Consider the following 15,535-nt stretch of genomic DNA (forward strand, 5'->3'; position numbering starts at 1 on the left):
AATTAGACACATTAATATGAAGGGATAATAATGATGACATGTGTATAGTTTATATATATATATTTATTTATATTTTATTTATTTATATTATATATATATATATATATATATATATATATATATGGAAGGAGTAATAATATTATATTTTATAAAGAGTGATAATATATACATATATAGGAGTGATAATATATACATATATAGGAGTGATAATATATACATATATAGGAGTGATAATATATACATATATAGGAGTGATAATATATACATATATATTTGTGTGGATAGACTAATATTGTACAGGGGACGCGCACGGGGACGCGCACGGGGGCGGGGACGGTAGAAGGATGATTAGCATTCGGGGAAGAGTAGGAGGAGCGGTAGTGCAGAGGGCTGGAGAGGCGGAGTTCCGATCTCCGCCGAGAGACAGGGGGAACAGATTTCGACGGGGAAGCCATTCTCGGCACAACACCCCTCCTGTCTCTCTGTGCCTGCCCTCCTCTTCTCCGCAGACAGGCTCCTTGCATTACCGGAAGTCCTGAGCTCTGCGGGGCCCCGGGCCCCTGGGGAGAAGGAGGAAGCTGGTCCGTTCTCAGCGGCCACTCTCGTATCCTGTAAGCGGAGACTCCTTCGCTTCGGACTGTCAACATTTGCCGCCATTTTCAAAAACCGGAAAGCCCCGCGCCGGAAGTCCCGTTCCAAATCTGCACCCCCGGGAACCGTCCCTAACACATTCGTTCCGTGTAGGTTGAAGGGACGGCTTGCTTTCATATTTTTCTACAGAGTTATTACTCTGTACGTATTAGAATATTATTAAGCATTCTTTACAAACGAACATCACAGCATATTTCGGTATTTTTCCCTGTACAAATGCGCACCGGAAGTCGGACAGTCGCCATCTTGCTCATCCCAATCTTTATTTATTACTATTTCTAACGAACTTGCTTCCATACAGCCTTGTAATTGATATATTTAAAATAATTTAGTAACAAAAAAATAAAATAAAGTGAATAACCAGCTGACAGCTAAAACGGAAAAATCGCCATTTTACTACACCCGACAGTTGCCAGTACTTGAAATAAAACACAAATAACTTTTTGGAGGACATTTTTTGAATACAGTTACCTCGAGTAAAATTAGTTTTACCGGAATAAAAGTTACAATTTTGGAATTTATGTCGCTAGGTCTGTAAGAACGGGTGTACAAAGATGGAGGGCGGTGCTGGTGGCTGGGGAGGCGCATGTGCAGTGAGAGTCCATGCTGAGCTGGAGACTGACAGATGTCTGGAAGTTCTTGCTCGGGGAGCCGGGATGGAGCTGAATGGGGGGATGGTGGACTGTCACTGTCACCTGTCTGCTGCAGAATTTAATCAGGTGAGAGTCCTATTCATTGCTCTCTCCTTCCATGCTTCTGTAATGTGCAGTTATCACAGTAACACAGCTCTTCCCCTGGGGTGTATAGGGCTGACAATTCCAAATTGATTGAATCATTGCTGGCCCGGCCAATCATGTGATCAGCTGACTTTTATTTTCCAATGACAATATTTAAATATTCGGTTTTTCTGGTGCCCACATGGTAGCATACGGAGCGATCTGCCCCATGTATCCTGCCATGGATTGCAACCAGGACAGGAATATTCCAGATATATATGAGAGCATTATTATATTATGCAGGATTTATATAGTGCCAACAGTTTACGCAGCGCTTTACGATGTAGATGGGGGGACAGTACAATTATAATACAGTTCAATAAAGAAGGAATAGGAGGAGGCAAATTTTCCGTTATCTACAACCCGAGAGTAGACGTTCTCCACCTTACAGCAGAGGAACCCCTGAAATAATCTCCAGGTCTCAGGGAACCCCCGATAAACATTATTATATCTACAGCGTAAGGTACATGAGTGTGATCAGATCTTTACAGATAATAATAAAGGAAACAATATGCATTGTGGCACACCTGTTTGAGTATTTGACACCCAGAAAAGATTACCCTTATCTATCCAACCAAATTATTTTTAGTAGTAATCATGGGATGAAAAGAATAATACTAATGGCCAGAAAAGAGACGCCGAAAGTGAAAATTGTAGTGTCCCTTTAAATTGGAGGTCAGTGGGAAGAATGTCCCCTTACATTGGGGGTCAGTGGGAAGAATGTCCCCTTACATTGGGGGTCAGTGGGAAGAATGTCCCCTTACATTGGGGGTCAGTGGGAAGAATGTCCCCTTACATTGGGGGTCAGTGGGAAGAATGTCCCCTTACATTGGTGGTCAGTGGGAAGAATGTCCCCTTACATTGGGGGTCAGTGGGAAGAATGTCCCCCTACATGGGGGGTCAGTGGGAAGAATTTCCCCTTACATTGATGGTCAGTGGGAAGAATGTCCCCATACTTTGGGGGTCAGTAGAAAGAATGACCCCTTACATTGATGGTCAGTGGGAAGAATGTCCCTCTACATTGGGGGGTCAGTGGGAAGAATGTCCCCCCTACAATGGGGGTCAGTGGGAAGAATGTCCCCTTACATTGATGGTCAGTGGGAAGAATGTCCCTTTACATTGGTGGTCAGTGGGAAGAATGTCCCCATACTTTGGGGGTCAGTAGAAAGAATGACCCCTTACATTGATGGTCAGTGGGAAGAATGTCCCTCTACATTGGGGGGTCAGTGGGAAGAATGTCCCCCCTACAATGGGGGTCAGTGGAAAGAAAGTCCCCTTACATTGATGGTCAGTGGGAAGAATGTCCCTTTACATTGGTGGTCAGTGGGAAGAATGTCCCTCTACATTGGGGGGTCAGTGGGAAGAATGTCCCCCCTACAATGGGGGTCAGTGGGAAGAATGTCCCCCTACATTGGTGGTCAGTGGAAAGAATGTCCCCCTACATTGGTGGTCAGTGGGAAGCATGTCCCCTTACATTGGTGGTCAGTGGGAAGAATGTCCCCTTACATTGGTGGTCAGTGGGAAGAATGTCCCCTTACATTGATGGTCAGTGGGAAGAATGTCCCTCTACATTGGGGGGTCAGTGGGAAGAATGTCCCCCCTACAATGGGGGTCAGTGGAAAGAAAGTCCCCTTACATTGATGGTCAGTGGGAAGAATGTCCCTTTACATTGGTGGTCAGTGGGAAGAATGTCCCTCTACATTGGGGGGTCAGTGGGAAGAATGTCCCCCCTACAATGGGGGTCAGTGGGAAGAATGTCCCCCTACATTGGTGGTCAGTGGAAAGAATGTCCCCCTACATTGGTGGTCAGTGGGAAGCATGTCCCCTTACATTGGTGGTCAGTGGGAAGAATGTCCCCTTACATTGGTGGTCAGTGGGAAGAATGTCCCCTTACATTGATGGTCAGTGGGAAGAATGTCCCTCTACATTGGGGGGTCAGTGGGAAGAATGTCCCCCCTACAATGGGGGTCAGTGGAAAGAAAGTCCCCTTACATTGATGGTCAGTGGGAAGAATGTCCCTTTACATTGGTGGTCAGTGGGAAGAATGTCCCTCTTACATTGCTGGTCAGTGGGAAGAATGTCCCCTTACATTGGTGGTCAGTGGGAAGAATGTCCCCTTACATTGGTGGTCAGTGGGAAGAATGTCCCCTTACATTGGTGGTCAGTGGGAAGAATGTCCCTCTACGTTGGGGGTCAGTGGGAAGAATGTCGGACTTCAAAGTGCTCTCTGCTAAAAACGGGTCACAGGAGTGCAAAACGAATTGCACTCTTGTGACCCAGTGGAGAAGCCCAGCCAAACTAGCCCAGGCTGAACTTCTCCTTTAAAGACACTGTGATGTATTGGGACATTTTTGGGAAAAGTAAAGGTGAACTAATCCTTTAGCCCTGGTTCACACTGAATGTGACTTTGAAATCATGCTACTTCACTTAAAGTAGCACGGTTTCAATGCCGCAGGTCAGTGCAATTTCAGTCTTGCCTGACATTTGTGCGACTTCATGCAGAGATGGCTATGCAAGTCAAACCTTAAATCGCAAAAAATAGTGCAGGAATCTTTTTTAAAAAAATCAATGCAGCACCACATAGTCTGAGTCACACCGCTTTGAACAGTCCCATTGTTGACAATAGGGTGCGACTTGTCAAGGGATTTGGAACTGTCAAATTGCATGACAAGTCACATCGGTGTGAATGGGGGCTTAGAGTTTACAATAGAAGCAGTGAAGTCAAAGGAAAACTCCCAGGCATTTTATTTTTACCTGTGCAGTAGGACCGTGCCCGCACTGCACGGGTTAGCCGCTCGTTTTGTATTAGGGGAGAGGACAACGGAGATATAGATATACTGTACTTACCTGACCTGCCAATCCTCCCCGCACAAGACCAGTCTTTGCGGCTCCTAGAATAGTCCACCACTGCACTGTGGGGGAGCACGTTTTTTTTTTGGATGATCGGCGGATCAGGTGAGTATAAACTTTCTGCTCACCCCTAGAAAAAACGAGCAGTGGACCAATGCAGTGCGGGCACAGGCCCACTGCATGGGGAAAAGAAATTTGCCCAAAGTTTAAGCCCTCATTCACACGAGGCGGACTCCACTTCCACGGAGCCCACCTCGGTCCGCCGGCTCAGCGGGAGATCTCTCCGTTGATCTCCGCTGAGCCGGCGGATGACAGGTCCCTCTCTGCTCACTGAGCGGGGAGGGGCTTGTCAGGCGCCGCTGCTGCCTATGGAGGGATCGGATGAAAACGGACAGCATGTCCCTTTTCATCAGATCTCACCCGAACCGATCCGCCAGCGACGGATCCGGACGTAGGGCCATTCGTCTGCTTTTTGCGGATCGGACCGGGTCGGATGTCAGCGGACATGTCTCTGTTGACATCCGTCGCTCCATAGGCTAACATGGAGCGCCCGTTCAGGTCCGCCGTCAAAACTGACAGGTGGACCTGAACGGTCCGATCGTGTGAAAGGGGCCTAAGTCTCAGCACTCTGCTCTCTACCCCTCTTCCTGGGCACCTGCTCTGTGTTTACATTATAGATTAGAAGGCTGTCATGCTGACAAGTCACTGCTGGGAGATACAGAGTGAGCTGAGCTGCCTAAATAAAAGTGAAAGTGTTTTCCTCTGTAAACTTTGAGAAATAATTACTTCTCAGTGCCTGCAGCTACAGGGTTCAGTTCTAAAGTGCTTTTACTGCTTTTTCACGATTCCTAAATCTACGAATATCCATGACGGTGGATTGTGAAATATTGATTATTTTTGTCTCTTTTTCCCCTCTGCAATTCTGACAGGTAAGAACTTTCAGCTTTTTGCTCCTGGTGTCAATTCATAACATACCAATGTCTTTAAAATTTCTACAATTTGTGTGTGTATCTATTCATTTATTGCTCCTTTACATTGCAGGACATCGATAACATTTTGCAAGAAGCAAGAACAGTAAGTATTGTTTTATTTTCTTTACACGTATAACTGCTAAAACGTATTGCTTAGCAACTTTACTTAGATATTGGACCGCTGTTATCCATTTTTAGTAGTGGTGCACCAAAACTTCGGCCCGCCGAAACATATCGGCCAAAAACTTTGTTTTCGGCATGCGGCCAAAAGAAGAAAAGGTGCTAATAATGGCATCAAAAAGGGGGCGGGGTCTGCCTCAGCTGCTGCACATTGTGGGGGTGTCATCCTGGCTGCTCAGTCAGTCTTCTCCTCCCTCCTCCTCTCCTCGCGCAGAGCAGCGATCTCCCTCTATGTCACGGAGCTGAATTGTCCAGGCAGCTCCAGTAACAATGTCCCGTCTCCTGTAATAAACGGCACGCTGATCCAATGCCGGGAGATTGAATCAGTGTGATGTATCACCGGGAAATTCAAATCCAGCTCCATAACACAGAGGGAGATCGCCGCTCTGATTCGGGCACTGGTGAGGCTGCATCTGACGGGCACTGGTGAGGCTGTATCTGACGGGCACTGGTGAGGCTGCATCTGACGGGCACTGGTGAGGCTGCATCTGACGGGCACTGGTGAGGCTGCATCTGACGGGCACTGGTGAGGCTGCATCTGACGGGCACTGGTGAGGCTGCATCTGACGGGCACTGGTGAGGCTGCATCTGACGGGCACTGGTGAGGCTGCATCTGACGGGCACTGGTGAGGCTGCATCTGACGGGCACTGGTGAGGCTGCATCTGACGGGCACTGGTGAGGCTGCATCTGAAGGGCACTGGTGAGGCTGCATCTGACGGGCACTGGTGAGGCTGTATCTGACGGGCACTGGTGAGGCTGCATCTGACGGGCACTGGTGAGGCTGCATCTGACGGGCACTGGTGATGCTGCATCTGACGGGCACTGGTGAGGCTGCATCTGACGGGCACTGGTGAGGCTGCATCTGACGGGCACTGGTGAGGCTGCATCTGACGGGCACTGGTGAGGCTGCATCTGACGGGCACTGGTGAGGCTGTATCTGACGGGCACTGGTGAGGCTGCATCTGACAGGCACAGGTGAGGCTGCATTGATCTTTTGTATCATGTCTGCAGTCTCTGGCCATCTCCTGTATCATGTCTGCTAGAGGTGCACCAAACGGAAGTTTTGCTAATACTATTAGCAGTGTGTTTAAGTAAGTTATTGCAGACGTGATACAAGAGATGGTTAGACTGAGGACACGATACAAGAGATGTTTAGAGACTGCAGACTGCATTTTTCTTGAGCTTTTCTTGCACTAGAGGTGCCAATAATGGCCAACAATAAATTTTTATTAATTTAAATTGATGATAATAATTAAAAAGTCAAATATAATACAATTTATATATAAAAATATAAATATTTTTTTTAAACTGTCATTTTCGGTTTCAGACTTGGCTAAGTGCATCCTGCATTTTCGGTTTCAATTTTAATTGTTAGTTTGGTAAAAATGATCACAGCAGAGAAAGGTCTTATTACACTTGTGGTTCGGGAGGGCAGTAAAAATACATATTATAGCCACATTTTTACAGCCCTCCCAACCATTCCCCCTTAAACAAAAACAAAAGAAGTAGCCAGGGATCTACACATGCTGCAGTTGTGATGGCAAGAATTAAACCCTCTGGCAGGTTCGTTGAGCAGTACCTCCTGTTGCGCATGACCCATTTAATGGGGCCACCCTGCAACCATGTGCAGTGCATAGGATTGTGCTGTGAGCTTTAAAGGGTTAAAACAGATGGCGAGGAGTCAAGATAATGCCTCCGCTGCGGATCATTCCTCTGAGGGCTGCTGCATGTATAGAGAAGCCATAAAGGAAAAAGATGATACAGTGGCTAGTAAAGCTGTGTTGGTGTACTGGAGACATGGGCTAATTTACTTCCAGTTCACTACGGGGTAGAGCATGTTCAATTCCATAGTGCATTTCCATTTATCTTAGTCTTTTAAAAAGTGAATGAGGTGAGAAAAAATAAAAATTCACTTAGCAAAAATACTCAGTCATACGAATGTAAAAGGATTTTTGCTGACACATGATTGGATGATGGAAATCAGCCCAGCTTCACCTTGTTTGCTAAGCTGGGGACATTTTTCTTTTTGCAAAGGGAATTTTCACTTAGCTTAGTGAATGAGGTGAAGCTGTACTGACTTTCATCATCCAATTATGCTAACATAAGAATATATATTTACAGACAGAAAGTATTCAGACCCCCTTACATTTTTCACTCTTTGTTATGTTGCAGCCATTTGCTAAAATCATTTAAGTTTTTTTTAAGTTTTTTCTTTTTTTCCTCATTAATGTACACACAGCACCCCATATTGACAGAAAAACACAGAATTGTTGACATTTTTGCAGATTTATTAAAAAAAAAAAAACTGAAATATCACATGGTCCTAAGTATTCAGACCCTTTGCTATGTCACTCATATATTTAACTCAGGTGCTGTCCGTTTCTTCTGATCATCCTTGAGATGGTTCTACACTTTCATTTGAGTCCAGCTGTGTTTGATTATACTGATTGGACTTGATTAGGAAAGCCACACGCCTGTCTATATAAGACCTTACAGCTCACGGTGCATGTCAGAGCGAATGAGAATCATGAGGTCAAAGGAACTGCCTGAAGAGCTCAGAGACAGAATAATGGCAAGGCACAGATCTGGCCAAGGTTACAAAAATTTCTGCTGCACTTAAGGTTCCTAAGAGCACAGTGGCCTCCATAATCCTTAAATGGAAGACATTTGGGACGACCAGAACCCTTCCTAGAGCTGGCTGTCCGGCCAAACTGAGCTATTGGGGGAGAAGAGCCTTGGTGAGAGAGGTAAAGAAGAACCCAAAGATCACTGTGGCTGAGCTCCAGAGATGCAGTCGGGAGATGGGAGAAAGTTGTAGAAAGTCAACGATCACTGCAGCCCTCCACCAGTCGGGGCTTTATGGCAGAGTGGCCTGACGGAAGCCTCTCCTCAGTGCAAGACACATGAAAGCCCGCATGGAGTTTGCTAAAAAACACCTGAAGGACTCCAAGATGGTGAGAAATAAGATTCTTTGGTCTGATGAGACCAAGATGGAACTTTTTGGCCTTAATTCTAAGTGGTATGTGTGGAGAAAACCAGACACTGCTCATCCCCTGTCCAATACAGTCCCAACAGTGAAGCATGGTGGTGGCAGCATCATGCTGTGGGGGTTTTTTCAGCTGCAGGGACAGGACGACTGGTTGCAATCGAGGGAAAGATGAATGCGGCCAAGTACAGGGATATCCTGGACGAAAACCTTCTCTAGAGTGCTCAGGACCTCAGACTGGGCCGAAGGTTTACCTTCCAACAAGACAATGACCCTAAGCACACAGCTAAAATAATGAAGGAGTGGCTTCACAACAACTCTGTGACTGTTCTTGAATGGCCCAGCCAGAGCCCTGACTTAAACCCAATTGAGCATCTCTGGAGAGACCTAAAAATGGCTGTCCACCAACGTTTACCATCCAACCTGACAGAACTGGAGAGGATCTGCAAGGAGGAATGGCAGAGGATCCCCAAATCCAGGTGTGCAAAACTTGTTGCATCTTTCCCAAAAAGACTCATGGCTACATTAGATCAAAAGGGTGCTTCTACTAAATACTGAGCAAAGGGTCTGAATACTTAGGACCATGTGATATTTCAGTTTTTCTTTTTAAATAAATCTGCAGAAATGTCAACAATTCTGTGTTTTTCTGTCTATATGGGGTGCTGTGTGTACATTAATGAGGGGAAAAAAAGAACCCAAATGATTTTTAGCAAATGGCTGCAATATAACAAAGAGTGAAAAATTTAAGGGGGTCTGAATACTTTCTGTCCCCACTGTATATATTGGGCATTCTTCGCAAAGTTAATAGTTAAATTTAATGGTTAAAATGGTCTACTCGTTTAGTAAATTGGGGTCAATGTGAATAGAGCTGGTATGTTCTCCCGGGCACACAGTGACCCTGTATCATGGTCTTCTCTGACAGCACTATGCCCTGTTTAAAAATGACTACCATGTTTCATATTTTTGGGCCTTTTTCTGGCTTTCAGGCTGGGGTCCGGGCTCTAGTGGCGGTGGCAGAGCATGCTGCAGAATTCGAAAAATTAATTCAGCTTTCTAGAAGGTAAGACTAAAGTATCTGTACATCATATGTATCTATTAAAGGCCAACTCCACCCAAAGTCAGTATTTATAGTAAACCTGCCTTGTAGTCATGCAGGGCAAAGCGACAGGATTAAAGCGGAGCTTCACCCAAAAGGGGAATTATGCTTTAAGGCCTCCTCCCCCCAACTCTTTACGAATTGGCACTTTTTTTTGGGGGGGGGCTGGTTTTGACAGGTTCCCATTTCCGCTCGGATAGCATAGGTGACCAGAACTTTGACCCAATCCCCCCCAATCTTCTGGGACACATTACAGGTCCCAGAAGGCTGCAGGGCCATTCAGAATGCGCATGCGCTGTGGGCACCCGGCTGTGAAGCCGCAAGCTGTCACAGCCAGGTGCGCACAGTTGAGATGCAGCTGCCAGGGACAGAACACAGAGCACAGCTCAGGTGAGCACATCGATGGATTCTGGGACAGGTGAGTGTATGTTTATTAGGTTGGCAGCTACAGTTTTTGTAGCTGCTGACTTTTAATAAACACAGATATGACTGGAGCTCCTCTTTAATGTCGTGCTCCTCCCCCTAAATTCATAGAAGCCGTATTCTATCCTCCAGTAATAAAAAGCGATTTGTTAATGGAGGACAGGCAGATGAATAAAGGGTCCACCTCCTCATTTCATACAGCGCTTTTTTGGATGGAGAGCAGCTACCAGTATAAAGGACACTTCTCATGCAATGTAAGTACTGTCCCTTGTGCTTATTTTTAATTTATTTAAAGTGGTTGTAAAGGCATAAGGTTTTTTATCTTCATGCATTATAGGCATTAAGATAAAAAGCCTTCTGTGTGCAGCAGTCGCCTTCAGACCCCCTAATACTTACTAGATCCAGCGATGTTGCAGGAGTGTCTCGGCTGCCTGGGACTCCAATCCTCATTGGCTGAGACAGCAGTGTGTCGCCATTGGCTCTTGCTGCTGTTAGCCAAAAAGGAGAGAAAGGGGGTGGGGCCACGCCATGGCTCCATGTCTGAATGGACACACGGAGCTTCAGTTTAGCTTGGGTGCCCCCATAGCAAGCTGCTTGCGGTAGGAGCACTGAACAGGAGGGAGGGGCCATGAGCACCGAAGAGGGACCTGAGAAGAGGAGGATCTGGGCTGCTCTGTGCAAAACCACTCTAACAGAGGAGGTAAGTATAACATGTTTGTTATTTTTAACTAAAAAAAAAAAATGAGACTTTACAATCAGTTTAACTGAAAGCACCAAAAGATGAATATATGATGTACCTTTATGGTCTGTTCACACCAGCTGCTGCATTGTAACCACACTGTACTGCTGTGTCCCTTTTTTTTTTTTTTTTAAACAAACTTTATTGAAATGTCGCACAAAGTTCAATTGGCAGCTGCTGTGCAGTGCCTCTGGCTGTGCTGAAAAAGAGTAGTGCATGCATGGGCAGCGCTGCCGAAGTGCCTGCAAAGCAATTTGGCAGCAGCGATTTACGGGCGCTTTTAACCCTATATTCGGCTGCTAGCGGGGTTAAAAGCGCCCCGCTAGCGCCCGAAAAGCACCGCTATAACAGCGGTAAAGCGCCGCTAAAACTAGCTCGGCTTTTACCGCTAATGCCACCCCGCCCCAGTGTGAAAGTAGCCTTAGGCAGTGGCTTTGTTTAGTAGCACAGATGTAAAGTTATAAGGCGGTCATGTTGTTTATCCAGTGCCTGACTGCACACAGGAATGCGGGACTGGTATTTCCATGTTTAGGAGTGCACCCAGTGCAAACGGAAACCTCAGAGCAACAACGCAGTGCCACCCTTCAGGTAAGATGCTTTACAATTTATTATTAACCAGATATTACCAACTTCTACTGTGTAGGAACATTAAAAAAACAATAAACCCCGCGCTATGATGTGTATTTCCTTATAGCTGCCTGCACTATGATTACACCATGAAGGGTTAATCTGAATATCAATGCCACCAAATATGTGCGGCGCTATTTTCACATGTGTGATAAAGTGCTCAGAATGCTCAGATAAACTCATTATAAAACTCAATAATAAATTTCTAAACTATAAATCACATAATAAAGTGCTACATGCTTCAAATGAATTCATATACATTCAATAAGATTATTAATGTTCATGTGTTTCAAAAAGTGCTCAGTGCTTCAAAATTCATAGGTTCTGTGCTTTAAATTGCAACACTGCGTGCTCCCCCTCCTTTGTGTTACCCACTCGCCAGAAAGGTACGTTTTGTGCAAAATCAAACAGCTTCTCCTCTGACTGCCCCTATGTATCCTTTTATATTGAATTGGGCACCTCATTTACAAGCAATACTCCATCATTTGCATACATGCAGAGGGAAAGAGAAGCGTGATTCTGTTTATTAAAAGTACGGTATTTAAAAACATACAATTTGCTACTCACATAGTCAAAATGCTCACATTACACAAGCTACATGCTCATGTAATCCAAGAAACTTTTGCATTCCACAGTCCGGAACCAGACAGACGGAAGTGACACCAGCAAGTCCAGCCCAATGCGTTTCGTCACTGTGACTTTATCAGGAGATGCGCCATGATGGTGCACTCCGTCCGTAATATACCCTGGGCTTCGTTAACACTTGCATAGGTTTCAGCGAGCTGGCGTTCAACACAATATACATAAACTCTCTTGCTTATAAATGTCTTATAATAGTACAGTCATATAAAAGACAAATAAAATATATAAAGCGAATAAAAATATATAAACCATGGGGCTAATTCCTATTTAGCTGTCAAGAGTAAACTCCAGCATTCAAGGGGTTAGAGGTATATTTATATGGGAGGGTTCTGATGGCCAGAAGATATAGATTAGCTTATATGCAGGGGTCCACTTTCTCACTTAAGGGGGGATTCAACTTCTTAATCTGTATTCCATATTAGAGCATTTATATTGGAATTGATATTGTAATTCTAATTGCTTAAGGGGGAGGATTTACTATACCAAATTAGGGGGGACAGTATCAATTCCTGGTGCCCTAAAGCATGTTCTCCGATCCCGGCCGATGACTTCCGATTCCTGGTGACTTCTGGTGATGCGCATCCTTGCCGCTTCTAGCGACCATCCTGGAGCGGGGATGCTAGTGTGTTTTCCCACCTTCTGCATCGAGTATTGACACATTAGATGTTTTGGCATATTGCTATCCCTTTTGTCATCATTGGAACATTGCCATATCCCCGTGCTTCATTGTTGGATACCAAGCACACTATAAGATACTATTATTATGGAATGTTTTTCTTGGTGTTATTTCATTTAATAAACTTGTTTTACCCTGGAAGCTACTGCCTTGTGTGTATAGCAGAGACACCCCCTGAACTATCCTCACACATAGAATATTTAGAGCCCATTACTTATCGTTACTTTTTGAGGCCCCTTTCACACGGGCTGTCCGAACAGGTTTGTCTGTCAGTTTTTCAGGCGGACCTGATCGGACCCTGCATTCACTTCTATGGAGTGGCGGATATCAGCAGTGACATGTCCGCTGACATCCGCCGCTATCCTATATGATCTGATCCTGTCTGCCAAATCCAGACATATGGTGGTCCTATTTTTCATCTGTCTGGCGAATCGGATGAAAACAGACAGGCGGTCCATTTTCACCTGATCTCCCCATAGAGGAGAGCGGGACTTTGTCCATCTCCGCTCACTGTGCAGAAAATAGGGCCAACATCCCTCTGGATTTAGCGGACAGGATCGCATAGCGGCGGATGTTAGCGGACATGTCACCGATGAGCAAGCGGAGTCCGTCCAATGGAAGCGCCTGTGTGAAAGGGGCCTTAGGGAGTTCATTTGAGCGCTTTACTTGTATTTAATGACTGGGACTTAAGTCCTTAAATTCTTACACCTCTTGGGACTCCATGGAAAAGATCTCTGTGCTTGACTTCCCAGGTCTGCTCACCTTCTAATAAGATGTCCAACTCTTCCCATTGACTGATTTTTTTATTTCTTATGATGGAGAAGCAACAGATGCAAAAGGAACATCTGGGAACAATGGCAGGGACCTCCAACCACTGGAATTCACAATAAGTTTAGGAGTTAACCGGGCAACTCAGTCCAGACCCCACCTAGAACCCAAATACCAGTTTAGTGAATGGGGTGATCCTTTAAGCAGCTTTAGTCAGCCATTGTTTTCTTACATAAAAATACTTAAATACTTGGAAAATAAAGATTTATAAGATGTGGTAGTGAACATTATTTTATCCTCTAGGACTTAGAAGATGCTTTGCCTTTAATTGAACTCTACAAGGATGAATTGGTGGCTATTGGTGAGGTACAGAATATCTAATATACCATTTTAGGTTTTGTGTATTGTAAGAGAATTTGCTGTGTGAGAATTCTTTTTGATGGGATCCTCTGAATGACCCCCAGATTAGACACTGTCATGTTCCATCAGAATATTGAACTACAACTATTTGCTGCAGGTATGGAAATTAAAGCTGAACTCCAGGCACAAAAATTTCCATTCAAATCTATTTCTCACTAGCCACAAATTATACATAAATATATACTTTTTATGCACCAAACTGCCTGTGCAAACCCATACATTATCTTGTAAGTGTAGCAGTTACATTATCACCGTGTTGCAGAGAGCAACTTTTATACCTTTTTAATAGGGGTTAAATTTTAAATTATAATAGTGATTAAATCAATTGAAGTTTATTTGTAATAAAAAGTTTAATAAAGTTATATTTCTGGTGACCAATTGTGTTGCAAATTTATCTATTACCTGTAGAATACAGGGGAGGATCTGTGACCATTATATGTAGAGGCCTGTGAGAGTTAACACCCCCGTCCCTAATATACTGCAACATTACATTTACAGTATTGTGTTGCTGTGTGGGTGGAGCATATTTTCCTAAATCCCTCCCCTGGTCTGTGTAGTGGGTGGAGCATTTTCTCCTGAATCCCTCCCCCGGTCCATGTAGTGGGTGGAGCATTTTCTCCCCAATGCCTCCCCCGGTCTGTGGTCTGTGTAGTGGGTGGAGCATTTTCTCTTGAATCCCTCCCCCGGTCAATGTAGTGGATGGAGCATATTTTCCTAAATCCCTTCCATGGTCTGTGTAGTGAGTGGAGCATTTTCTCCTGAATCCCTCCCCCGGTCAATGTAGTGGGTGGAGCATTTTCTCCTGAATCCCTCCCCCGGTCAATGTAGTGGGTGGAGCATTTTCTCCTGAATCCCTCCCCCGGTCAATGTAGTGGGTGGAGCATTTTCTCCCCAATGCCTCCCCCGGTCAATGTAGTGGGTGGAGCATTCTCTCCTGAATCCCTCCCCTGGTCCATGTAGTGGGTGGAGATTTTTCTCCTGAACCCCTCCCCATGTAGTGGGTAGAGCATCTTCTCCTGAATCCCTCCCCTGGTCCATATAGTGGGTGAAGTATATTTTCCAGAATCCCTCCCTCAGTCCAGTGCCTATATTACAACTCTACAGCCAGACCGATTGGCAGGGGCCAGTTCTTGAATACAAATTGAAAACAGTTAAAGGGAATTAACATGGGGATGACATTTTTACATAAACATCACAGCATTTCTAGATTTATTTATTAAAAGGCATTTATATAGCACTGACAATTTACACAGCATGTCATATATTATAAATTTACATCAGTCTCTGCTCTCAAGGTTTCCAATCTAAGGTCCCTAACTTGCATTCATACATACACATACTAGGACCAATTTAAATAGTTAGATTAACCTAACAGCATTTCTTTGGAATGTGGGAGGAAACCAGAGTACATGAAAAATCCCATGCAAGCACAGGTAGGACATGCAAGGTACATGCAGGAATCTACTGGCCGGAATTTAAATTAAGGACCCTGGTGCTACAAGGCAGAAGTACTGCCCTTTAAATCAATGTGCTGCCCTCTAGATTGGTTACAGTTTGTTTTCAAATAAATTAGCTCTGTTGTGTCTGTTCTCAGGTTGGCCTGGATTTCACTCCCCGGATCGCCAGCACAGATGATCAGAAGGAAGAGCAGCGTCAGGTGTTCATCAGACAGATTGAACTGGCCAAACACCTAGGACTACCACTGTAAGACCTTTACTGAGTATTCTCA

The 15,535-nt window shown here is 44.8% G+C and overlaps 1 protein-coding gene across 7 annotated transcripts in view; it reads left to right on the forward strand.

Annotated features, from left to right (window-relative positions):
- The first annotated feature begins 358 nt into the window (after window positions 1-358).
- Window positions 359-15,535, forward strand: part of LOC141139130 (putative deoxyribonuclease tatdn3-B) — a 28,926-nt gene continuing 13,749 nt past the window's right edge. Inside the window, exons 1-7 of one of the 7 annotated variants that reach the window (XM_073624957.1) lie at window positions 370-792; window positions 1,182-1,370; window positions 5,319-5,351; window positions 9,402-9,475; window positions 11,177-11,261; window positions 13,690-13,752; window positions 15,401-15,510. In XM_073624957.1, coding sequence (XP_073481058.1) covers window positions 1,206-1,370; window positions 5,319-5,351; window positions 9,402-9,475; window positions 11,177-11,261; window positions 13,690-13,752; window positions 15,401-15,510 — 530 coding nt within the window. In that variant the 5' untranslated portion in view covers window positions 370-792; window positions 1,182-1,205. Of the gene's footprint in view, window positions 793-860; window positions 1,371-5,318; window positions 5,352-9,401; window positions 9,476-11,159; window positions 11,262-13,689; window positions 13,753-15,400; window positions 15,511-15,535 lie in introns of those variants that run through there. The other 6 variants (XM_073624956.1, XM_073624958.1, XM_073624961.1 and 3 more) reach the window with 6 other exon arrangements.

Source organism: Aquarana catesbeiana, linkage group LG04 (genome assembly GCF_042186555.1).
Source record: "Aquarana catesbeiana isolate 2022-GZ linkage group LG04, ASM4218655v1, whole genome shotgun sequence".
Taxonomy (NCBI): domain Eukaryota; kingdom Metazoa; phylum Chordata; class Amphibia; order Anura; family Ranidae; genus Aquarana; species Aquarana catesbeiana.